At 58.7% G+C, this 24,238-nt stretch overlaps 2 protein-coding genes across 3 annotated transcripts; one reads left to right on the top strand and one right to left on the bottom strand.

The window, feature by feature from the left end:
* Positions 1-558: 558 nt before the first annotated feature.
* Positions 559-5,417, bottom strand: LOC106886272 (chromosome unknown open reading frame, human C1orf210). Its single transcript, XM_014939038.1, has 4 exons — positions 5,129-5,417; positions 2,682-3,189; positions 1,845-1,991; positions 559-1,367 (listed from the first exon to the last, which is right to left on the bottom strand). The coding sequence occupies exons 1-4, from the start codon at positions 5,213-5,215 to the stop codon at positions 1,003-1,005; spliced, it is 1,107 nt and encodes a 368-aa protein (XP_014794524.1). The 5' UTR covers positions 5,216-5,417; the 3' UTR covers positions 559-1,002.
* A 3,362-nt stretch (positions 5,418-8,779) lies between these two features.
* Positions 8,780-24,003, top strand: TIE1 (tyrosine kinase with immunoglobulin-like and EGF-like domains 1). 2 transcript variants are annotated; one of them, XM_014939474.1, is made up of 23 exons: positions 8,780-9,351; positions 9,752-10,039; positions 13,297-13,407; positions 13,515-13,670; positions 13,768-13,899; positions 14,158-14,298; positions 14,483-14,611; positions 16,252-16,397; positions 16,549-16,693; positions 16,938-17,096; positions 17,287-17,424; positions 17,552-17,842; positions 18,917-19,207; positions 19,729-19,922; positions 20,143-20,353; positions 20,548-20,658; positions 20,769-20,959; positions 21,087-21,200; positions 21,364-21,434; positions 21,673-21,713; positions 21,837-21,933; positions 22,194-22,293; positions 22,563-24,003. In XM_014939474.1, the coding sequence occupies exons 1-23, from the start codon at positions 9,291-9,293 to the stop codon at positions 22,632-22,634; spliced, it is 3,390 nt and encodes a 1,129-aa protein (XP_014794960.1). In that variant the 5' UTR covers positions 8,780-9,290; the 3' UTR covers positions 22,635-24,003. The 2 variants fall into 2 exon arrangements, with proteins under 2 accessions (XP_014794960.1, XP_014794959.1); XM_014939473.1 differs by lacking the exons at positions 8,780-9,351; positions 9,752-10,039; positions 13,297-13,407; ... (2 more) ...; positions 14,158-14,298; positions 14,483-14,611 and adding exons at positions 14,974-15,014; positions 15,273-15,413; positions 15,598-15,726 and having other exon boundaries at positions 19,729-20,042.
* Positions 24,004-24,238: the final 235 nt, after the last annotated feature.

The raw sequence follows: 24,238 nt of genomic DNA, 5'->3' as shown, positions 1-24,238 counted from the left end.
CCAGCCGGATGGTACCAGCCTTGTGAATCGCTCATTAAGGAGGAATGCCACTGCTGCTCCCTGCTTTTAACTCCAGTGTGACCCACACGGACACAGCCGGCTACAGCAGAAACAACTTGCAGTTACCCATGTCTCACGTGCTGTTTATTGTACCACAAAGATGACAGGAATGCAAAAATTAGAACGTTCGTATAACTCCACAGTTAGAGATACAGACAGGACTCTGTAATGGGTGCTGGGGACAGGGCTGTCTCGCCCCAGCGCACGTGCCTGCCTGATGCCACAGCTGGCGCTGCCACATTCCCTCAGCTCTGCAGAGCTGGCAGGGGAAAGCTAAGAGATGTTCTGGCACATCCCGCTGGAGAAGGAAGAGAGAAAAGGAGCAACGCTGGAGAGAAGTGCACAGAAACCCTGCGAGGACACACCAGGGCTGCCTGCGCCACAGCAGGTGACAGGTTTGTTTGCACAAGAGCACTCCTTGTGCCACAGACCTGTTCTCTCACCGTCTCCTCCTGGCACTGCCACTGGGAGAGTCCCAATAAACCATCGCAGGCAGAGGCAGGGTTAAATCACGTTTTAATCACACCCTGGAGTGACAACACATTAAGGGACAGAGCAGGGCTGGGTCCAGTACTGAGGGCAGCAGGACTGGTGCACAAGACCCTGCAGGGAGCACCGGGGCAGGCTCCTCTTTGCACCCTACCAGGCTGCCCGGACATGATAGGCACTATCTCCTTCATCCTCAGCATCTGAGCAGGGCTGGGAACACAGCAGCAGGTCCAGTGTCCCTGTGCTGGTGCAGCCCCATTGCCATGGGGCTGGCTGCCTCCAGCCTCCATCACCACTCCCAGCTTACCTTGTCACCCCGCCTCTCCACTCCTTTCCTCCTGCCCCCAGGCACGTGGGGCCAAAAGCTGAGGGCAGGTGGAAAAGGGCAGGAAGGGGATGGAGGCAGGAGTGGGGATGGCGAGAGGCCGCAGTGGTGGTGGCTGGGCTGCAGGCTCAGATGGAGAGGTGCAACTCCTGCTCCTCGTCCTCTGGCAGCTGCTCGCTTGGCTGGATGTAGTTGTCCTCGATGAAGCCGTCATCATCCTCAGCTTGCAGGTCAGCAGCATCAGGCATGGGGTGGTTCTTGCTGGCCCCATGGCCTGAGGAGCCCCTGTCCCAGTCGCTGCTGTCCTCCATGGGGCTGCCTCCGATGGAGCTGGCTTCGGGCAGGGGCCGGTGGCGGTAGCTGGCGAAGTTCTTGTGGAAGAGCTTGCACTTGGCTGCCAGTGCAATCAGGAGGGAGATGCTGATTGCTGACACCAGGAAGCCCACTAGGTATGGCCAGCTCCTTCCTCCCTTCATGGTGGGTGGTGTGGTGGCTGCGGTGCAGGAAAGGCACGTCAGGGCATGGCAGGTCAGCTGGCAGCATCCCCAGCACTCCTCAGCAGCCAGCCCCGTGCATGCTTGCCGTACACAGCCAGCACTGGATTGCTTTAGTTAGGAGCAATATAAATGCTCTTTATCAAGAGCTGGCTACCAAGGGTGTGTGAACACTGTAGGGAAAACTGCTAGACGGCTGTCTGATACTGGTGCCCATCACCATGGAGTCTGTGCTCCATGTGGCTTTGAGGCATATGTTAAATTTTCTGTTGCAAAGCCATCAAACACCCTCCCCACCAAGCCACCATTGGAGTCCACCCTCCTGACCAAGCCACTGCACCAGTGATGGCCAGGCAGCCTGAGCTCCTGGGGCTGCAGAGCAGAGCAGGGTGTCTCTGCCTGCAGTCCCCTCTGAAGTGACAGAAGGCAGGAAGGAGCTGGACCTTACAGACACCTTCCATAGCTGCACAACTTACTGTTGCTGTAGGTCTCTGTGGTCTGCTGGGTGATGCTGACCTCCCGAGGAAACCGCTGCTTCATCCAGCAGCCCAGGTCCTGGAAATCCAGAGCTGCAACTTCCCGGCCCCGCAGCTCTGGGGGCGACGCGCAGGTCACCTGCATAGCTGGGAGACACACAGAGTAAGGTGGGACAGGGGTTCTTCACCCATCCCCTCCCCAGTTTAGAGAAGATGATCCCTACTTGCTCCTGGGTTGATGGGATGCGTTGCAAGGAGCTCCCAGCTCTGCCCTCCAGCCTCCCTGGACCTCAGCATATTGTAAAGCACAACCAAAGAAAAAATTCCCTGACCAAGGAACTGTGCAAATGTGTGACTGCAATTAGCAGTCTCCCTTTAACTGGATAATGCCAAATTCATAGATAATGATGGAAACCCCACTGTTATAGGGCTGCTCTCGCCTGGGAGCTGAGCTCAGAGGGTTGGAGCCTGATTCAGCTCCACAGGAGGAGTTACCAAGTGCTCAGCAGCTCTTGAAAATGTGGTGACTCCATGTAGATGAAATTAAGGGACTGAAGGTGGATTTAGAGGCTGAAGTGTACATGCAGCCCCTTTCACATAAGAGTGGTTAAATTATCCTGCTGGCATTCCTACAAATCTTTGGTATTGTGTGTAACTGCAAGCAAGGAACAGACCCATCATCTTTCTGTTCCCTGTCCCTCGACAGGGTGGGAGAGGTCCCTGGAAAGTCATCTCACAGCCCGTCCAGGGGTTGGAGCAAAAGGATGGAGTGAGACCCCCGCACCCAGGGTTCCTCCTGCCCAACACCTCTCCTGCCACCCATCCCTACCCACTCACCTTGCCTGCGCTGCAGCCACTGCTGCAGGGGCTGTGCGGTGCAGTCACAGACCCAGGGGTTCCCCTCCAGCCGGACCTGAGGGACTGCCTCCATCAGCTGAAGGCTCCAAGTGTCCACAGAGACCAGAGCATTGTGCTGCAGGTCCAGGTGGAAAAGCGCCTTCAGCGGCAAGAAGAAAGGGACCTCAAGCTCTTGCAGACTGTTGTTTCTTAGGAGCAGCGTGTGCAAGTTTTCCAAGCCCTTGAAAGTGTCCATGTGGAGGTAGGCGATGCTGCAGCTGCTCAGGTCCAGCAGACGCAGTGCCCTGAGGTTGGAGAAGACTGCTGGGCTCAGCGCCAGCAGGGCATTGCTAGAGAGGTTGAGGGACTGCAGGGAAGGGAAAGGCATCAAAAGAGTCCCGTGATGAGGCATGACCAAGGAGTTGAAGGAGAGGTCCAATCCAGTGATGTTGCTTGGAAGGGAACTTGGAGCGTGCAGGAGGCTCTTTCCGTTGCAGTCAGCCCACCCCTGGGAAAATAAATGCCGTCTGAGATGGGCTCTCCATGCTGGGGAGGATCTCTGGACCGAGACTCCCCAGGAGTTCAAATGTCTGAATTAATTATCCTTGCAGAGTTTAAAAAAGCAAAGACACAACCACTTTTTAAAAACACATAAGTTACCAGTGTGATGTGGGCCAGGATAAATAGAGAAAGAGGAGCAGGACAGCCCAGGACTGAGAGCAGCCAACTGAAAAAGTAAAGAAGGAGCATGGAGAGCTGGAGGAAACCCAAACAGCTGAGGCAGGTGCAAAGGGACCAGGCTGTCACCCTCCTGTTCTCCCTTACAGGGCAGTTGTCATATGGGGTCAGCTTGCAGACACCTTCCTCTTCCTCCCCCAGCCCCCGGGGAGCTCTTGCATGACACAGGGCATCCTCCCAGCTGGGGCAGGGAAGCAGGCGAGACCCTTGCCCGCTGTGAGGACAGGCAGACAGGCAGCCGGTGGGGATGAAGAGCAGTGGGCATCTACACAAGGCACCCGTGGAATTGCTGCTCGCCGGGGCCTGTGAGGGATCTTGTACCCGTGCCTCCAGCCCTCTCGCGTTTCTGAGGATACATGGGGAGCGGCAGCAGCTTTGTGTAGCTGTGGCTGTGCTAGTAAACAAAACAGACCAGGGACACTTCCCTGTCCCGAAGGGCCAGCAGTGCATGCTGGATGGATTAATCAACCCACAGGGATGGGTTTTTTCCCCAAAAAAACAGGGTGGAGCTGGTTCAAGCTGGTTTTGAGGAGCTGGTTCAAGCTGGTTTTGGGGAGCAGTCCCCAGCAAGTGTTACTACCACCTGGGCTTTACATGGGAGAGGGCCAGCTGCCCAAACTGACGCTGCCAGCGAGCAGGTCAGCAACTGGAGTTTGGTTGGGCAGGCACGGGCTCCTACTTGATGCCATGTTTTGGTCTCACAGGCAGAGATGCCATGCTGGAAGTTTGCTGCTGTCTGTATTCCTCAGTTTCTTGGTCTGGCTGCTTTCCAGCTACCCAGCCTTTCTGTTTCTTTGCCACTTGTATGATCACCTCTCCTTTCATCCTCTGTTCACCCAAATCTCCCGTCAGGCCCTGCCCTTCCTACTCGCTAGAGGAACAGATAAGCACTTACAAACCCGGGCTGCTGAGGACTGGGTTATAATGGGGCTGAGCCAAGGGGGCACCACACAGGTCCTGTCTCAAGCTCAAACAGGGCTGGGCTTGGGTAGGCTGGCGAAAACAGTGCAAGCCTTTTGGGGGCATATCTGAGAGCTCAGTAGGCAGCGCTGCCCTGTGCCATCCACCACAACACCCATTTTTCCTGCCTCCTCCCAGCTCCTTCCCCAGTGCAGCTGAGCTGCTGCCCGCCGCTCTTATCTCGGTGGGATGGGTTAGTTATACTCCCTGCTCCTTGCCAGGTGCTTGGGAATTCTGACCCCATGGTTACCCTGACCCTGGCATCACCATGCACTGGAGAGGGGTTGTGCCTCGCTACTGCTTGCCATGCACCCCTTCTGGGAAGCCGCATTATGGACCCCCAGAGTCAGAAATGGCATGGCTCAGACAAGGCTTTGCCAGCCCTGCCGTGCTCTGGTGAACGGGCTGGACAACACATGTTCAGCCCTAGGACAGGAGCAGGGGTGTTGTGGAGCTGGGAGCTGGAGTGCTGCAGGGCTGGGAGCAGGACAGGCTCCAGCTGTGGGTGAACCAGCCCTGTGGCTGGTGGCCACTGGCACAGCACATCTCCCCGTTAACTCTGCTCGCTCCCCCAGGTTTTCATTGCTCGTCATCTCTCCAGCCGTGCAGAGCAGGAGCTGCCTGCCAGGGCCTGCCACCCTGCAGGAACATGGTGCCACCTCCCCAGCTGTGCTGGCCGGACCAGGAGTGGGGTGTCCCTGCCCACCCCCCAGCTGCTGCCCACGCCGGAGCCCCCTCAGCCCCCCTACCTGGTGGTCGAGGCTGCAGGGGTGTCCCATCACCACTGACCAGGCGCAGAGGAGGCTGCAGACCCCGAGCAGGCAGGCAGGAGCCATTTGGCTCCAGGAAACTGCCAGGCAGAAAAACAAGTCTCAGAGAAAGCTGGGAAGCCGGCAGAGCCGGCCGTGCCGGGCGAGGTGTGGCCACGGCCACACAGCCTGGGGCCTCTGCAGAGCCCCTGTGGCCCGGCCACACGTCCCCGCAGACCACCAGCCCCTGGGAGCCAGCCTGGCTGCCGCCGTGGCCCCGCTCCCTCCCGGTGGCTGGGCACGGGTGAAAGGTGGCAGGGCAGGTTACACATTAACCACCGCGCCCCGCCACCTCCCACCCGCTGCCTCCCGTGACGGGTGGCATGGGGACCATGGGGTGCTGTGGGAGCAGAGCAGCAGGAGGTGTTCGGGGACCCAGAGGAGGAGGGGGGCACCTCTGTGGTGTCCACCTTGAGATGCCCATGCTTGAGGAGAGCAGCCTGAGCCTGGCCACAGTACTGCGCCGGCTGCTGTGTCCCAGCTCCATGCACCCCGGGGCAGGGGCACACATCAAGCCTTGGCCAGAGAAGCTGGGGCTGAGACAGCGGGAAAGTGTCCTACGGGAAAATAAAATTCTTATTGGGATTCAGGCGGGAAGGTGTTTAAACTGTGCAGCAAACGGGCAGGTCCCTGGGCCCCGCAGTGCCTCAGCAGTGTTGGTTTTCCAGCCTCGGGGAGTCACTAATAAAAATGTGGCTTCCCTGAGCAGCACCCAGGGCTCCTGTGGAGGTCCCAGAGGATGGGGGTGCCCCACCAGCTCTGGCACACCCTCTCCCCCGAGACCTGCAGCTCATCAGTAGTGTCAGTGGAGTCAGTGAAAATCTGGGAAATCCTGTCAAAGCAGCATCTTGTGGGTGTTGGGTGGGATGTGCTCCCATGCCCAGGGGTGCTGGGGTGGGTGAGTGAGTGGGGGCTGGCAGAGCCGCAGCCCGGGCTGGGGAGTTGCTGGCCTTGCCTGCTCCCAGCTTCGCCTCTGAGGCAGGAGGGAGCCCCAAGCTCTGCATTCCCTGCTCCCTGTTCCCACTCCTGCTCAGTGTCAGGAAGCCGCCTGCCAACAAGATCACCGTGGATCTGCAGTTTCTACCCCAGCGGCAGCCAGGACAGGGCGGCCCCGCTTCCCCCAGCAGCCAAGGGGCTCCTCCGCAGCCGCACGTCCCACCCTTTCCTCAGGGAAAGGGCTTCCCAGCAGCCCGTCCTTCATCCTGCGAGCATGTGGTGGATGCCAAGGCAGCTGCCTGCTCCCCAGGTGCTTTGCCGATGCCACCAGGAAGGCTGGGGCTTCTTGGCCACCCTGCTGCCAGGCTGCTGTGATGCCTGGTGGCAGAAGCCCTTAACCCAACCTTGCAGAGCCTCCCTGGGACCCACTGTGCACGTAAAACAAAACAAAACAAAACAAAACAAAACAAAACAAACAGCCAGAGAAGCAGGAGTAGAAAATGTTGCTGCAGCAGCCCAGCCTGTCGGTGGATTCACTGGGCGTTTGCATTTCCTATCAGGAAACGTATCAGTGTGTTATGGTTTCTGGCATGGGGTGCCGTGCATTAGAATGTGCAAATGATAAAAAAAATGGGTATTTTTGTCACTCACTATTTTTTTTTAGTCCATCATGATTCAGCAAAAAAGTGGAGGTCTGTGAATTCAGAAGAAATTCAGGTGCTTTCAGTGTGCTGTGAGTTGGGCAGCTGCGGCTTTCCATATCAGAGGCAAGCAAGTGTGGTGAGAGGCTTTGCCTGGGCTCGGCTGCACCCAGCTCTCAGGTTCCTCCTCTGGAGATAGATAAGGTTAAACTGGAGCTGTAGAGTCTTGCTTGGGTCTCCTCACAAAACCTCCCACAGAGGTTTCCTACCCCACCTCCAACCTGCGGGATCTGCCCAGATAGATACCTCTTATCCAGCTGTTCCTAGAAAAAAATGCAAGGAGACAAATCAGTTTGGGTCAGATCCCTCGATGGATTCCTGGGATCTCCTGGACATCACCTGGTGTGGGGAGCCAACCCCAAATGATTCCCATTCCCCAGAAGAGCAAAGCAACATGCCAGTTCCCCTCAGGCGGTTCCCCTCCATGCTCTTCTCCCTGGAGAGCACGCTGCAGGGCCTGCGGGTGCAAAGCCCTCCCATAAAGTGTGGTAGTTCTGTGTAAATAATCCTGTCCTCAAACAGATCCTCATGTTGGAGGATGCACAGAGCACATCACAACTCAGGGCTCCGTGTGCTGCAAGGGGAGCACACAAGTTGCTTCCCCAGGCGCAGCACGTATTAGCAGGCAGTGGCATGATAGCAATTACAGTTCTGAGTATAACTGGCCTCTACAGACACTGAACTGGGGGAAGAAGCCATTTATTTATCTATTTGTGTATCTATCCCCTTCCTGCAGCTGTACTGAGCGTGCAGGTGAGTCCCTAACCCAAAGTGCTTGAAAATGAGCTTAGGGTTGGCCAGGGAAATGGGGATGTGGGGTTGCCCAGGAGGGCACCGATGGCAGGAGGGACCAGCCTCAGTTGCCCAGCCCCTGCATGTTCGTGCTCCACATTGGCATTATGGTAGTGCCTCAAGTGCCCCTGGGGTTGCCCAAAAGCAGAACCCCTTGCCTATGCACGGTAAAGAACTGTGCTTAGTTTTCTGGGCAAACAGGGGCAGCTGTGACTGGTGTCCATCTTTTTTCGGATCCCCTCCATCCCTCCTGTCACGGGGTGGTGGGGTGGCTGCACTGGGGGAGCCCCTGTGCACTGCCATCCCTCCCTCAGCACACCGTGGGCACCGCGCGGCCATGGAGAATGTGCTGTAAATAGTCGGAAGCGATGAATGGATTTCCCCTTCCTCTCCATGTGTGCTTTAGCTTTTTGGCCGGATACGGCATGGGCTCGGGACACACCAAAACATGAGGCTCGCTCCCCGGCAGCCCTGGCTTTCACGTGGGAACAGTTCGATTTGTGAAGTGGTGTGAGGTTTGGCGGGTGAAGCCTACGGTGACTTCCTGGGAAACACCTCTCGTTTGCCAGGAGAAGAGCCCGGAGCTGGCCGGGGCAGCCTTGCAGGAGGGCTGGGTGCGGGACCCCCCGGGGCTGAGGGGCAGCAGGGCCATGCCGTGCCATGCCTGTGCCCGCGCTGTGCATGGCAAAATGCCTGGGGAAAGCCAGGCTTTCTGCTGCTTTCCACTTCCTCCCAGACATGTTTACTGCGGTGTGGGTGGAAGGTTTTCTCCCCCAGCAGCAGCCACCTTCCTGTGCAGGTTTTTTGTCACCCTGCCTGTGCTCCCGCTCAGCCCCGTTCAGCCCGGTCAACGGCCTCACAATGGGCCGCTGCAGGCCTGAGTCAGGCCCCGGAATAACACGGAGCCCAGGTGGGGCTGTGCCTCGGCACCCCGGCTCGTGGCGGCAGGAGGCCAAGGTGTCACGAGGTGTGTACAGCCTCAGCATGGCCACACGCTGCTCGCTGGGGAGACCCTGTGCAGGGCAGCTCCCTCCGGCTCCTGGAGTCAGGGCCGTCTCCGAACAATGGGTGGAGAGCAGGAAACGCCGCATGGGAAACAGGATTTGGCTGCGCCGCCGCCGCCAGCCACGGCCCCTTGGCCCCTTTCCTTTCCCTGCTCCAGAGAGCCCTTCCCACAGCCATCAGCCGCGGGGCTGCGCTGAGGGTTCGGGGATGCTGCCTCCCCAGCGGGCTGGGGCATGAGACCCTCTGCACAGCAGGCAAGGAGGAGGGTCAGGACACCTCCTGGCCAGGCTGGAGGCTCAGCATGGCTTGGGGACCCCTAAGCACGCAGCCCTAGCCCTAGAGGGGTGGGTGCCTGCTCCCCGGGAGAGCTGCCACTGGGCAGGGGACCTCAGTAGCGTCTTTGCCACCAAGCCCTGACCAACCAGGTGGCCACCGAGCAAGCGGGGACAGGGGCATCTTCCTCGTCGTGCCCAGGCTATGCACCAGAAGAGGCAGTCCCAGCTGCCCTGGACAGTGAACAGCAAGGAGGAGGCAAGATGGAGGGCATGTGCAGGGAGCAGGGGTCCTGAGCCACCGCTCACGTGGAGCCCCTAGGCAGCCACGGCCTCTGGCTCTGACTCCTGTGGCTGGGACATGCCGTGGATCTTCTGACCTCTGCCAGATTCGGGATGCAGTCCAAGGACATGGGAGTCCAGGTTTATCTTCTGCTTCTCCTCCCATGGCAAGCAGGTAAATCACCTCTTTCCCTCTGTCCCGGGAAGCAGCCCCTGCCCCAGGGAGTCTTGGTGGGACAAGGCAGCTGTGGGAGCTCAGTGGCACCATCAGAGCTGGGTTTGAAGGGAGGAAACATCCCTTTGTGATCGGCCATTTGGAGACCTCAGAGGCCAGCGGTTCTCTTCCCTGCCTGCATCTCCCCAGCCCCAGGGGCTGGGATGCGGGCAGCTTTTGGGAGGAGAAGGGCCCTGAGACCTCTGTCCTGCTGCACGCTTGGCTGATGCTGGGGGACTGAGCCTGTGGGGATGTCCAAAAGGAGAGTGGCAGCTGGGTGACGGGGTCTGGCCTTGAGGCAAGGCTGGGATGGCTGTACCCTTGTCCAGTCCTGACGTGCCTTTGTGCTCCCCTGCCCCAGGGGCCATCCTGGACATCACCCTGATCGCCAACGTGCAGAGCCTGTCCCACTCTGACTTCTTCCTCTCCTGCGTCATGGGGGAGCGCGACGTGAGCTACCTGCAGATCGAGCGGGAGAACAAGATTGTGATGACGCACCCCAAGATGGGCTTCCAAAACTACCGCAACCGCAGCAACTATGTCCAGGCCAGGGGCTTCTCCATGGCCGACCTAGTGGGGATCCTCTACTGCCTGGGGCGCACCCCGACCGAGCAGGCCCAGGTGCTCTACGTGCACAACAGCCACAATGGTGAGTGGCTGGGAGGGTGTGGGGTGGCGGGCAGCCCCCCAACTGCTGGCTTGGTCCACATAGGAGCTACCTGCCCTGTGATTTGCAATCCCAGTCGCAGCTGGCATGGCAGAAGGACAGGGATGACCCATGAGCTAGATTTGGGTTCCACCAACATCAGTGGGGTGGAGAGGGAAGGGATGTTCAGCTGGAGGAGTGTGGCTAAGCCCCGTGGAGACGTGCGGGGACGGGCAACAGTGCGGGCAGCCGGCTGGGCTGGGAATGGTGCCCAGGAGCAGGGCAAGGTCCAAAAGGAAGTTGGGCGCCCTTGGAGGAGGTGGTGGTGTCTGGAAATCATTAACCAGGGCAGGGGGGAGCCCAACGGAGATGTGCCAGCCTCGTGCCCCCACTACAGGCTCCTGGGGAGGAGGTAGTGCCAGGACGCATGTCCAGCAGGCTCCTTGGGTGCCTGGCAGGCACCATGCTGCAGCAGTACCTTCCTGCTCTGGTGGTGGGGTCTTGGTGAGAGGCACTGCCAGGGCATACTGCAGCCAAGAGCAGCGCTGGGCTCTTGTCTCCCGTTCCAATATAAGCCAAAGGGCCCCCCTGGGCTGGCCAGTGGCAGGGATACCACCGAGGGCAGCACTCTCCCACACATACTCCCCTGACCTCTGCTGTCCCCGTGCTTGAGACTATTAGGACTGAAATGTTCAGTGATAGGTGTTTGCTTCAGGATGCTTTCTAGTTCTTTTTTAGAAATTTTTTGCTGAAAGAATTGACCTTTTGCTGAGAATTAGGGGTCAGGGGAAACAAAATTCCCTGCTTATTTTAAAACATAGCTTTAGCAAGCAGCTCTAGTATCTCCAAGCTGGGGAACAGAGGCTGTCAGTGGGGTCCAAGCATCTTCCAAGGAGCAGGAACCCGCCGGTGTCCTTGGCCAAAGGCTTTATCCAAAAATGGCAGTGATCCTATCAGAAATGGAGCTGGCCAGTCTGGGCAAGCAGAACAGCACAGAGGCACCGAGGGAGGGAGCAGAGGCACCGGGAGACAGCATGGGGGGCACTGCCGGTGGCAGGGGGACAAGGAGGGCAGAGGGGGGTCTGCACTCCATATATAAGTCATGGAGGGAGGCGACAGCTCTGGGGCTCCTTGGTGTGACAGGGTGTGCAACGGTGGGGGGGCTCCCTGCCAGCCCCCAGCTCCTGGGTCAACATAGCCAGGCCAAAATAGCGCTGTGGAGGAGCTGGTCAGTGTCTGGGTTCAAGCCCCTGCAGGAGTTACAGGTGCCAAAAAAGCGGCTTTTTTCTAAGTGCCAAACAAGTTGCTGTTACTCTGTTTAATTTAAAGGAGAGGTAAAAAAAATAAAGGAAAAACTAAGCAAAAACTTACATCTTTGTAGGGGGAGGGAGGGCTGTGTACAGAACCCACCGAGGAGGCTCAGCCCGTATCGTCTCTCCCGTTAAGCCTGAGAGTGCACCAAAACAGGCCAGGGTGATGAAGCAGCAGGTGGGGAATGCTGTTAAAGGAAAGCTGGCATCTCCCAAAAGGTCATGCATGAGGAAGAACATAGGAGGGATGATAAACTTTGGAAAGTTTTGCTGTAAAAACAAAGTAAAGCAGACCACATAGATCCTGAGGAGCAATTTCAGCAGGGTTTAAATCTGGGATTAAACTATTTTTACAACACCCAGAGCAGAAAGACATCCAGAAAAACAATTCCAGAAAACCCCAATTCCTTTTATTTATGCATCCATGTGTACAATAGAGAAGCTGGGGAAGCCTGCTGGGGTATCTGTCTCAAATGGCAGCGCTGATAGCAGGAGACAGGCGATAAATGGCCGAACGGAGCAGGGCGGCGTTGCCAGACCGGGCTTGCCATGAGCAGGGCTGTGCTGCTGCCTGTGGGGTGAGAGCAGAGGGCAGGTGACGAGCCTGCTGGTGGGACACCAGCCTTTCCTAAAAGCTTTCTGCATAGGGAGTTACAGGCCTGTAAACCCAAATCAGAACCAGGCAAACTGGTAGAAACCATAATAAAGAGCAGAATTGGTGGTTATGTGGTCCCTGAGAAAAAGAGGCAGTGTGAGTTTGCAGTGGGAGGGTCTCTGGGGTGGCAGCAGTGGGGATGCTGTGGATGACCCAGTTGCCACGGTCTGCTCAGGTTCCTGGAGAAAAGCAGGGAAATTCCCTTTCAGCTCTTTGGGAGCAATTCTGCATCCGGGGGGTGGCAGGGGAGGTCTTTGCATGGATAAATAACAGACTAAAAGAAAGGGAGCAAGAATAGGAATTAATTTGTGGTTCCTGTCAAGCGGGGAAGTACCCACTGGCATGGCATGGGGTCTCTGTGGGGACCCGTGCATCTGGCTGTGATTACAAACAGCTGAACAAGCGGCCATGCACACCTGTGTGCCCTTTACAAGGGAATGCAAAGTCTGTGGTAGAAAGATCCCAAATGGGGGCACAGGTGAGGAGGCAATTCTAGGGAATTACCGGGACGAGTGACCTGCGGTGCCCTTCCCCGGGCGTCTGCGGCGTGTGCTGCTTCCTCCTGGCCTCCAGCCTTGCCAGGGCAGGACCTGGGGCTGGATGTGCCTTAGCTCCGACCCGGTGGGGCTGCTTTTAGTCTGTGCGAGCTGCCGCACTGGCAGGCTCTGAGAGCCAGCGTCCTCCTGTGCCCTCTTTTGTGTCTGTCCCGGCACGCCCAGGGCTTGGTTTCCCAGGACTTAATGTATTTATAGCCCCGTTTGTGCTCAAAGCTGGGCTCTGGCTGACTCACATTGATACTCTGAGTTTGTTGCTGCTGTTGCATGCCCCAGCAACTGGGAAATCAGGAAAACAGCCATGATAGGGCCACTGGTCCTGTATGGTGGCGTGCAGCCACTCTGCACCTCCCAGGCTGGCAGCAAGCAGGGTGTACCGTGCAGATGTGTCCCAGCTATGGGAAAGATGTGTCACATCCCCAGGCTACGGCCACCATCATCCCGTGCTGGGCTGGGGCTTGTGGGCTGGCCAGAGGGGTGCCCCCTCCCAGTCCTTGGGGTGTGCCTGTAGGGGCTGGATGGGCCAGGATGGGAGTGCCTGTCCCTGCAGAGGCTCAAGGGTGTCCCACCTGGTCCCACGGGGCAGATGAGGAGGCGTGTCATGTTGTCCCAGCAAAAAAAAGTGTGGTGGGCTTTGTTTTGGGGTGGCTGATCTAGGGGTGCTGGCACTGCCCTTGGGTGTGAGTGCCCTGGGGAGTGACCGCTGCTCAGCCTGCTTCTCCTCCTCCTCCTCCTCCACAGCCCACCTCTTCCCAGTGAAGGCCACGCAGTCTGTGAATGTTGCCGAGCCAGCCACCTTTTCTGCCAGAGTCATCAAGAGAAAGGAGACGGATGTTATGTGGAAAAGAAATGGCAAGTGCCCCCAAAAGCAGGCACGGGGCTGGGGCTGATCCCAGCCGGTGCCTGGTGCTGGCCCAGGGGGGTGGCAGGGCCCCAGGTGACCTTCTGCACTCTTGCAGGTACCTACTACCAGACCACGGACCGGGGCGAGGTGCGGGGTGACATTGTCACCCTGACGCTCCCCAACGTTAGCGTGAGTGAAAATGGCATCTACAGCGCCACATTCATGGGGGACAGTCCTCTGTGGAGTGCCTTCTACCGCCTGATCGTGAGAGGTGAGAGGGGCCATGGCTCCATGGCATGTGGGGACAGGGGATCATACCCTGCTCTCCATCCCGGTGCCACCCTGTGCCCCCACCGCTCTCTCCGCAGCCTGCCCCCCGAAGAAATGGGGACCATCCTGTAAGAAGGACTGTCCCGATTGTCTGAACGGTGGTGTCTGCCATGACCATGTTGGCGAATGTGTCTGCCCTCCTGGGTTCATGGGCACCCGCTGCGAGCGAGGTAGGTGCCAGGCTGCCCAGCAGTGAGAGCTGTACGTGGGTGCCCTGCTGCACTCCCAGGCCTGGGCACTGTGGTCAGAAACTCTTCAGCGCCTGCCCTGCTTCTCGGGCAGGGCTGGATCATCCAATTTCTCAGCAGGGCATGGCTCCCATGCCTGCTGGGGGCGGCAATATGGGGCTTGAGGTACCCAAGCTGGTGCCTGCCATGCATGTGCATGGGTGAATGAAGGGTGAGGGCAGACCACGCTTGTTCTTCCAGCCTGCCGGGAAGGTCAGTTTGGCCGCAACTGCCAGGAGACGTGCCAGAGGGCCCAGGGCTGCAAGGGGCTGAGCTTCTGCCTGCCGGACCCCTACGGCTGCTCCTGCGCCTCAGGATGGAGAGGCTCCCGCTGCAGCCAAGGTAGGGAGACGTGGGTGTCCATCAGCTCACCCACCCAGCCTGGGCTTCCGCCGGGGCCCTTGCAAACCTCTCCTGGCCTGAGAGTTGGTGCAGGCTGAGCTGCCTGCACCAGCTGCCCGCTGTCTCTGTCTCTGTGCTCCTGCGCCATGGCCAGGGGTAGCAGTGGGCTCTCCTTTTCCCACAGCCTGTCCCCCGGGGTACTACGGCCCTGACTGCGCCCTGGAGTGCGCCTGCCGAAACGGAGGCAGCTGTAACCGCTTCAGTGGCTGTGTCTGCCCGGCGGGCTGGCACGGGCAGCACTGTGAGAAGTCAGGTGAGGCTGGCATGGAGCTGTGAGTAGGTCTTTGTCCCCCGACCCTTGGGTGGGCTCCAGCTCCTTCTTCACCAGTGACACAGGGAGGCATTGGCTACCGGCCTCGCCAGTTGGCTCAGCAGCCCCCCTTGCCTGCAGAAATATCCCCCAACCCTATGGAAAACAGAGTGCTGCAAGGGTCTCTGTCACTGGAGGCATTCAAAACCCACCTGGACACGTTCCTGTGCAACCTGCTCTAGGTGGACCTGCTTTGGCAGACTAGATGATCTCCAGAGGTCCCTTCCAACCCCGTATCATTGTGTGATTCTGTGAAGGAGAGCATCTAGTCTGGCCCCCTGGGATTAGCCATGCCGAGACGAATGTGTCTGCCCTCCTGGGTTCATGGGCACCCGCTGCGAGCGAGGTAGGTGCCAGGCTGCCCAGCAGTGAGAGCTGTACGTGGGTGCCCTGCTGCACTCCCAGGCCTGGGCACTGTGGTCAGAAACTCTTCAGCGCCTGCCCTGCTTCTCGGGCAGGGCTGGATCATCCAATTTCTCAGCAGGGCATGGCTCCCATGCCTGCTGGGGGCGGCAATATGGGGCTTGAGGTACCCAAGCTGGTGCCTGCCATGCATGTGCATGGGTGAATGAAGGGTGAGGGCAGACCACGCTTGTTCTTCCAGCCTGCCGGGAAGGTCAGTTTGGCCGCAACTGCCAGGAGACGTGCCAGAGGGCCCAGGGCTGCAAGGGGCTGAGCTTCTGCCTGCCGGACCCCTACGGCTGCTCCTGCGCCTCAGGATGGAGAGGCTCCCGCTGCAGCCAAGGTAGGGAGACGTGGGTGTCCATCAGCTCACCCACCCAGCCTGGGCTTCCGCCGGGGCCCTTGCAAACCTCTCCTGGCCTGAGAGTTGGTGCAGGCTGAGCTGCCTGCACCAGCTGCCCGCTGTTTCTGTCTCTGTGCTCCTGCGCCATGGCCAGGGGTAGCAGTGGGCTCTCCTTTTCCCACAGCCTGTCCCCCGGGGTACTACGGCCCTGACTGCGCCCTGGAGTGCGCCTGCCGAAACGGAGGCAGCTGTAACCGCTTCAGTGGCTGTGTCTGCCCGGCGGGCTGGCACGGGCAGCACTGTGAGAAGTCAGGTGAGGCTGGCATGGAGCTGTGAGTAGGTCTTTGTCCCCCGACCCTTGGGTGGGCTCCAGCTCCTTCTTCACCAGTGACACAGGGAGGCATTGGCTACCGGCCTCGCCAGTTGGCTCAGCAGCCCCCCTTGCCTGCAGAAATATCCCCCAACCCTATGGAAAACAGAGTGCTGCAAGGGTCTCTGTCACTGGAGGCATTCAAAACCCACCTGGACACGTTCCTGTGCAACCTGCTCTAGGTGGACCTGCTTTGGCAGACTAGATGATCTCCAGAGGTCCCTTCCAACCCCGTATCATTGTGTGATTCTGTGAAGGAGAGCATCTAGTCTGGCCCCCTGGGATTAGCCATGCCGAGAACATCGCTGAGCCTGGCACGTGGGGTGGGGATCAGGGCTGGACCACACCATCTGGCACCTACCCTCTGGCACCAGGGTCTGTCTGCAACCAGGAGCAGGGAAAGGTGCCAGCCCCTCTTGTGCCTGAGGAGGAGTGGAGTCAGCCCTAATGCCTATTTCTGTGTGCCAGACCGGTTCCCCCAGATCATCCAGCTGGCCTCGGAGCTGGAATTCAACCTGGGCTCAGAGCCTGTTGTCAGCTGTGTGGCCACTGGCAACCCACTGCCCACCAGTGACAGCGTGGAGCTGCGCAAGGCTGATGGCACCGTGCTCAAGGTACTGGCCCGTGCACTTGCCCCACCACCATCCCCATGTTGCTGGCTCCCTCAAAAGCACTTGTCCCAGCCAGTCTGCCAGGCAGCTTCAGGCCAGCATGGGGAGCTGGAGGGCTGAGGCAAGGGGCTGAAGGCACCCTCTGTGCCCTCAGCTCATCAAAGCCATCATCGAATCAGGGAAGATCACCTGCGAGTTTCAGGTGCGGCACCTGACAAAGGCAGATACAGGGCTCTGGGAGTGCCGAGTCTCCACCACTGGGGGCCAGGACAGCCGGAAAGTCAAGGTCAACATCCGAGGTGAGGACAGGGCGTGAGTGGAATGAGCTGGGGTTTCTGGGGGAGGCTGACAGCACAGTGTGGCAATGCCAAACCCCCAGCACTGGACTGGGTGCCACCCATCATGTGCTGCCGTGCCAGCAGACAGGTTTGGGTGGTGATGAAAGACTTCCCTTACAAATCTGGAAGGAGCCAAGAGGTGGCGGATGTACCCACACTCTGTTGCTCCCAGTCCCACTGGTGTCAATTCCTCTTTCCCCCCAAGTGCCACCTGCGCCCCTGAACCCACCTCGGCTGCTGGCCAAGCAGAGCCGCCAGCTTGTGGTGTCGCCCGTGGACTGCTTCTCTGGTGATGGACCCATCAGCTCCATCAAGCTGCTCTACAAGCCCAAGGATGACAACTCAGCGTGGTCATCCATTGTGGGTATGTGTCTGCTGGGGGGTGGAGTGCACAGATAGGACCTGGGCAGGAGACCACAGCTGCCCCATCCAGTGAAGTTCTGGGGTGGGTAGAGGTTTTCATCCAAGGACCATGGTGATGCCAAGGAGGATGCCAGTGGCAGGGCAGACTGTGGTTCACGGGTACAGCTTTAACATGTCTTATTGGCCAACAGTCGACCACAGCGAGAACATCACCCTCATGAACCTCCGGCCGGTGACTGCCTACATTGTCAAGGTGCAGCTGAGCCGGCCAGGGGATGGTGGGGAGGGCAGCAAGGGGCCTGAGGCCGTCATGGTGACAGAGTGCCTTGGTGAGCCTCCATCTACCTGACCCTGACCCTGCCCTGACCCTGACCCTAACCCTAACCCTGCATGGCACAGGGTCTGCAAAGCACTGGTGCTGATGTGCCGTGAGGTTTTGTTGTCTTTTGTTTGCAGAGCCCACAGTTAAACCTGTGATCGAAGGTTGGTCCATAGAGGAGAAAAACACACTTCACGTCAACTGGAAATTGCCAAGTAACCACGAGCCAGCACATGGGTTCATCGTCCATCTCTTTGACTCCGCAAAGCGGCTAGTCTCTGAGAAAAACATCACATCCATCTCCGTGCTCTCTGCCCGCATCGGGGACCTGGAGTTCAACAAGGAGTACGGGCTGGAGGTGCTGGTGTACCACTGCGCCAGCCTGGGGCCCCCCTCTGACCTCTACAAGGTCATGATCAACAGCAAAGGTGGGTCTGGCAGAACACGGGGAATTATTTCAGGAAATTACAATGATAAATCTGTTCTAATTGTAACAGTGACTATCCCCAGGTCTGGGTGCTCCTGTATCCCATCTCTGATAGAGCATGAACAGCTGCTTGAGGGAAAATGGGTCCCCCTTTTCCTGCTAGACCCCCCAGACTCCAGCACCAAACAGCTGAGAAACATCCTAAGCTGAACTTGACATTCAGGCCATCACAAGTGATGCTCACAGACAGATCTGTCCTCCACACCCTTGCCCAAGATCTGATGGACCTGTCTGTACTTGCAGCCTTTAAAAAACCCTGTAGCAACAAGTTCCATGAAACAATTAGTCATTGAGTGAGAAAATAATTTCCTTTTGGTTTGCTTTAACCCCACTGCCTGGTAATTTTGCTGGGTGGTCACTAGAGCTTGGGGAGACCTGCAGTCCTTCCTGTGGGCACACACACACATGCACACAGACCCTCACATGGGTGGGAGACTGTGGGGAGGTGGCCCATCAGCCTGACCAACCTTTCTGGCAGCCAAGGGGGAAGGAGTGCACGAGGTCTTCAGTGTGGCTCGGTGCTGGCCACTGCACATTTGGAGGGCTGGTGGGCATCAGGCTTGGAGGATGTGAAGGTTTCTCCACCCTCTGCTTTTAAGAGCTTTGTGTGGTTTGAGAATTTGGGTTTAGGGATGTGAGAAGGCTCAGAGGAGGTGCTGTGAATGAAAAGATACTTAAAACCTGCTGTGTGTGAGGAAAGGATGAAGAAAAAGAATATTCCAAAAGGTAGTCAGTACAAAGACATCTAGCGTGACAGTCTCTGAGGCCGGGAGTGTTTGTGGGTGCAGTCCTGCTCCCTTGTTGCACCCAGAGAGACACTCCTGGCCCCAGGGTCCATGTGCACCCCCTCCTGCCTCCACCTAAGCATGGGCCAGGGGTCCCTGGAGGTCCTGCAAACCTGGCACAGCTTTGATTGCCGTTTTCATCCATGGGGTCCAGTCCTCACACCAGTGCTCAGCCCCTGCAGCGTCAGGAACCCTGTCCTGGGGCTGACGCTCTCTTCTCCTTGTCCCAGGGCCCTCCTCCCCACGGTCACTCTCAGCAGAGTCCGTGTCTGACACGGCTGTCAGACTCTCCTGGCAGGTCCCCGAATACCCCAACGGGGGTATCACCAAGTACATCGTGGAGCTGCAGCAGGTGGGGGGCACCAGCGAGCCCCAGTGGATCGACACCGACAGCGGCGCCGAGACCACCAAGATCGTGGGTGGCCTCAATGCCAGCACCAGCTATCAGTTTCGCGTCCGAGCCAACTCCCATGTCCCGGGGGAATGGAGCCAGCCTGTGAAAGCGAAGACCCTGGGGGACGGTAAGAGGGGTGTCCCAGCAGTGCCTCACAGCTCCGCTGGAGCTTGGGCTCAGCATCTGGGTCAGCAAAGAGTGACCGAGGTGTTCTTGGTAACCTCACAGAGTAGCTCTGAAGCAGCAGCCCATGCCCAAAACACTTGGGCTGGCTTCAGAAATCCTGCTCCTCCTAGTCTTGATGGGGCGGGGGTGGCATGGTGACAGTACGGCATCAACAGAGTCGTCCTGCGTTGGCCAGAGGGTGACACAGTGCATGAGGGGCTAAAGGAGAAGGGCAGAGCTGGCACCAGAGGAACTGGTGGCTGGGCCCAGGGCTGGTTGGAAGTCCAGAAACTGGTGAGTTCGGTGTCAGGCTCTGGGCAGTGATACCTTCACCTCTGTGCCACCAGGAGCTTGGGATGTGGTTGTGATGTCTTTGTGTGGTCCCAGGGTGCTGGGAGGGATCTGCTATTGGTGCTTGGCCACCCATGCAGCCTGGGCAAGGCTTGACCATGGACAATGACCCTCCATCCCTCCTTTTGGTAGGAGCACTGAGTGTGCCACCCAGCCTGGGCAGCCAGAGCACCGAGCAGGGGGGGATAGACCAGCAGCTGCTCTTGGCCATTGTTGGCTCCGTGTCCGTCACCTGCCTCACCATCCTCTTTGCCCTCCTGGCGCTTTTCCTCATCAAGAAGAATTTTTTCCACCGGCGCCGCACCTTTACGTACCAGTCTGGCTCGGTGAGTGCCGCCTGCCCCACCAGGACTGTGTCCCCAGCTCCCCACGTCCCAGCCCGATCCAAGTCACGCTCCATAGCCTCCAGTCCGGATGCAGCCAGACCTCACTTCCACACAGAGAGGGTGCGGAGCCCACCCTTGCCCACCACCCTGCCCTGCTGGGACTGCCGCGTGGGCAGAAGGGTGCCTGGTGCCTCTAACCTCACCCATTCCCATCTGCCAGGGGGAAGAGACCATCCTGCAGTTCAACTCAGGGACCCTCACCCTGACACGCCGGCCCAAGCCACAGCCTGAGCCCCTCAGCTACCCCATCCTGGAGTGGGAAGATATCAAATTTGAGGACATGATTGGGGAGGGCAACTTCGGGCAGGTCATCAGGGCTATGATCAAAAAGGATGGGCTGAAAATGAATGCAGCCATCAAAATGCTGAAAGGTGAGCATGAGGGGAAGTGGGCAGGGGGATGTAGCTGCTTCTCTGCAGCTTCTCGGCAGGGGGATGTAGCTGCTTCTCTGCAGCTGCATTCTGGGCTATGCTCGAGGCTGAGGAGGGGCAGTAGCCATCATCAGAGGAGCAGAGGAAGGGCCCTTGTTGTAAGACTGAGGTGTCCATCCCTTCTTTGTTTTCAGAGTTTGCTTCGGAGAACGACCATAGGGACTTTGCTGGGGAGCTGGAGGTGCTGTGCAAACTGGGCCATCACCCCAACATCATCAACTTGCTGGGTGCCTGTGAGAACAAGGGTGAGGGCCGTCCCCCTCTCCCCTCTCCCCACGCCCACAGCCCCTGGCTGGCTGTGTGTTCCTCTTTGCTGGTGAAAGCCCCGTGAGCCCAACCTCCTCCTGTCCCCCAGGCTACCTGTACATCGCCATTGAGTACGCTCCCTACGGAAACCTCCTTGACTTCCTTCGCAAAAGCCGAGTCTTGGAGACGGACCCAGCCTTTGCCAAGGAGCATGGCACCGCCTCCACCCTCACCTCCCAGCAGCTTCTCCAGTTTGCTTCAGATGTTGCCAAGGGGATGCAGTACCTGAGTGAGAAGCAGGTACATCCCCAGCAAGCCCCTCAGACCATCCTTCCCCTGGGGCCTGGGGACTCCCCATCAGGGTACGAGTCCCCTGGGACCAGCAGGAGGGAGCACGTGGCTGCTGCTGACTGCTGGCCCCTGTCAGTTCATTCACAGGGACTTGGCAGCCAGGAATATCCTGGTCGGAGAAAATCTGGCCTCCAAGATTGCAGACTTCGGCCTCTCCAGGGGGGAGGAGGTCTATGTGAAGAAGACAATGGTGAGGCAGGATCAATGCATCTCCATGGGGCCTGCACTGATGTGATGGGCAGGACACCTGCTGTCAGTGGGAACAACCCACTGTGCTGGGACTGGCTGGGTCATGGCTGCCCTCCCTCTGTGGAGCATCTCCCTCCTCTGACGGTCATTCTCTGTTTCCCCAGGGCCGCTTGCCAGTTCGCTGGATGGCCATCGAGTCCCTGAACTACAGTGTGTACACCACCAAGAGTGATGTGTAAGTCCTGCAAGCAGGGGTACCGAGGCTGGGACATGGCAGTGGCTGCCTCCATCCCTCTCTGGGGTTGGTCAGTGCAGTGATGCTTTTGCTCTGGCTGCTGCAAGGGCAGGAGATGATGCTGATGCATCTCCCTGGGGAGCTGCCAGCTCATTCCAAGCCCTAGCTGCTTTGCCTGGTGCCTGTGAGTTGGGCATGGCTGGGGACTCCATCACAGCCTTGGCTCCTGCTCTTACAGGTGGTCTTTTGGCGTCCTGCTCTGGGAGATCGTCAGCTTGGGTAAGACTTCTTTATGTCCCCTGCCTCCACTCGGGTATCTGCAGGTCTGGTCCTCCTGCAGCACCAGAGGGGATACCCTGGGGATTGTTCCTGCTGCAGCCAGCTGTGTGTTTCTGGCTGCAGGGGGGACACCATACTGCGGGATGACGTGCGCTGAGCTCTACGAGAAGCTGCCCCAGGGCTACCGCATGGAGAAACCACGCAACTGCGATGATGAGGTGTAAGTGGGCAGAGAGCCCTGGCTGATGGCAGCACCCACGTCCCCCTGACCCCATTGCCCCACGGGGCTCCCACTGACTTGCAGTAGCTCCTTCCTGGTTCCCTTCTACACTGTGGCTGGGGGATGAGCTGAGGTCCCACACCCCAGAAGTCCTTCCTGGGCTTCAGTTTCCTGCCTGCTTCCCTCCATCTCCCACAAACAGCTTTTCTGCCCCTTCTCCCCCCATATACACTGAGCCACTGCTGGCTCTCTGCCCCCAGGTACGAGCTGATGCGACAGTGCTGGCGTGACCGCCCCTACGAGCGCCCACCCTTCTCCCAGATCTCCATGCAGCTCATCCGCATGCTGGAGGCCAGGAAGGTGAGTGATGGAGGCTCACCAGGAGGGGTGCCCACCCTGCGTGTGGCTTGTCTGAATGCTGGAGCATCCCTTGGGCTCAGGGGGGAATATCCAGCAGCAGAACCTGTGTGACCCCCACTATGTTGTGGGGTTAAACCCAGCATCACTTATTGGGTGTTGGGAGCCCTATCACTTCCCCCCAGGGCACACTGCCCACGAGTGTGCCAGCGGGGATGGGAGGTAGATGGGGACACTGGCACAACTGGCTCCTGACTGGAGGTCTCCCACAGGCCTACGTGAACATGGCCCTCTTCGAGAACTTCACCTACGCAGGGATTGATGCCACCGCTGAGGAGGCGTGAGGCTGAGCTGGCACCACGCAGAAGGGCAACGCTGGCCCCAGCCTGCTGGGACAGTGCTGTGGGGACGAGGGGCTGCCCTCCCACCTCTGGAGGCAGGTGCCCAAATGCCAGTGTCCCTTCCTGAGAGCGCCTTCACTGCAGCAGGACTGTGCCATCCCCTCACTGGCTGCCCACCCAGCGTGTGATGGTCACATTGACGTGCCACCGTCCACAGACACAGCCCCATGCTGCTGGGGGGACAAGCTGGGATGGTCCCCGAGGATAAGCAGCACCAGGGTGTTTGCAGCAGAGCGGGCAGGAGAGGGTGCTGCTGCCTGAGCCCATGGACACAAATGGCCAAGCTTTGGGGCAAAAGGGGAAGGATCAACCCAGCAGCTGCCTGCCCTGCAGCTCTCAGCATGCTCTGGGCCTGACGTGATGCCAGCTGGGCTGCCAGCGTGGGACGGAGCCACCCCGGGACAAGGGACAGCGTTGGCTGTGCACAGCCTCCGGCTCTTCTGTAACCCTTCAGAGGTATCAGCCCTGCCTTATGGACAATAAATGACCCAACTCTGCCACTCTGATGGCACCAAGGAACAGAATGCGGGGCCCCAATGGTCTGCTGCTGTGGTGGGCACTCCTCGGGATCCTGTCCCTGCTGGGGTCCTCCAGTGATCCTCAGGTTTGCCCCAGCACCGCCTGACAAGACTCAGATCTCATCATGCCATGGGGATGGGTTTTCTTAGTAAACTGGCTGGGATGTCCTCCCGCTGCAATTGGAGACTTTGTCCTGTGCGCAAGGGACATGGTGAATGGACTGAATCCTTCCTCTGTGCAGCCACCTCTTGCATGCTTGAAAGCTGTTCCTGTAGCCTCCCCTCGGGACAGCCCCGCTCCTCCATCCACTCCCCGCCGGGCTGTGCAGCTCCACACCCTTCCCACCGTGTCCAGCCAGCCCCTGCACAGCACCGGGCTATGGGGTAACTCCCCACCTCTTGCAACGGGACCGTCGTGCTTGACCAGCCTGCTCCAACACCTGCTGCTGGGGAGATTCTCATGTGCCGGTCCCTTGAGGAACACCTGGGCTCTGCCCTCACCCTCCCAAGGGAGCTCCTGCCCCAGGCCGCCATCTCTCATCCTGCACTGCTGTGTTTGTTATATTGACAGTGGGTGGGCTTCATCCCTGTTGGCTTCAGCTTCCTAAGCCCTAGGCGTGCCATCCAGCTGCCTGTCTAGCTGTCTTCTGTGGTCCATGGGAAGCAAGGGCTGCTCCTCTGGAGCCCAGTATCCCAGCCGAAGGCAGGGGCATTTGCATTTGCCCTTCTGGGCAAGAGCCTTTTTTCCCCAGAAGGTGTTTCAACCCTGTCAATAATATCATTTTGATTTCCCATTCTGGTCTCCAGTGCTCTTTGGTGTCAACTGCAGCTGAGGCCTCTGTGCCCCATCACTGAGGGGGTGAAACAGTGATGGGGACCAGCCTCCACAGGCAGCCTGACGTGTGCCACAGCCTCTGCACCTCCTCTGCTGCTGGCTGGGAACAGGGTCTGAGGCAGCAGCATCAGCCCTGCTCAAACCAAGGGGTTTGTGCTTTTTGCCTCCCTGATGGCAAAGCCCAGTAGCCGGAT

This window comes from Calidris pugnax, unplaced genomic scaffold, assembly GCF_001431845.1.
Source record: "Calidris pugnax isolate Ruff unplaced genomic scaffold, ASM143184v1 scaffold18, whole genome shotgun sequence".
Classification (NCBI taxonomy): Eukaryota; Metazoa; Chordata; class Aves; order Charadriiformes; family Scolopacidae; genus Calidris; species Calidris pugnax.
The sequence above is the reverse complement of the archived record's forward strand: the minus strand, read 5'-3'. Positions and strand labels throughout refer to the sequence as shown.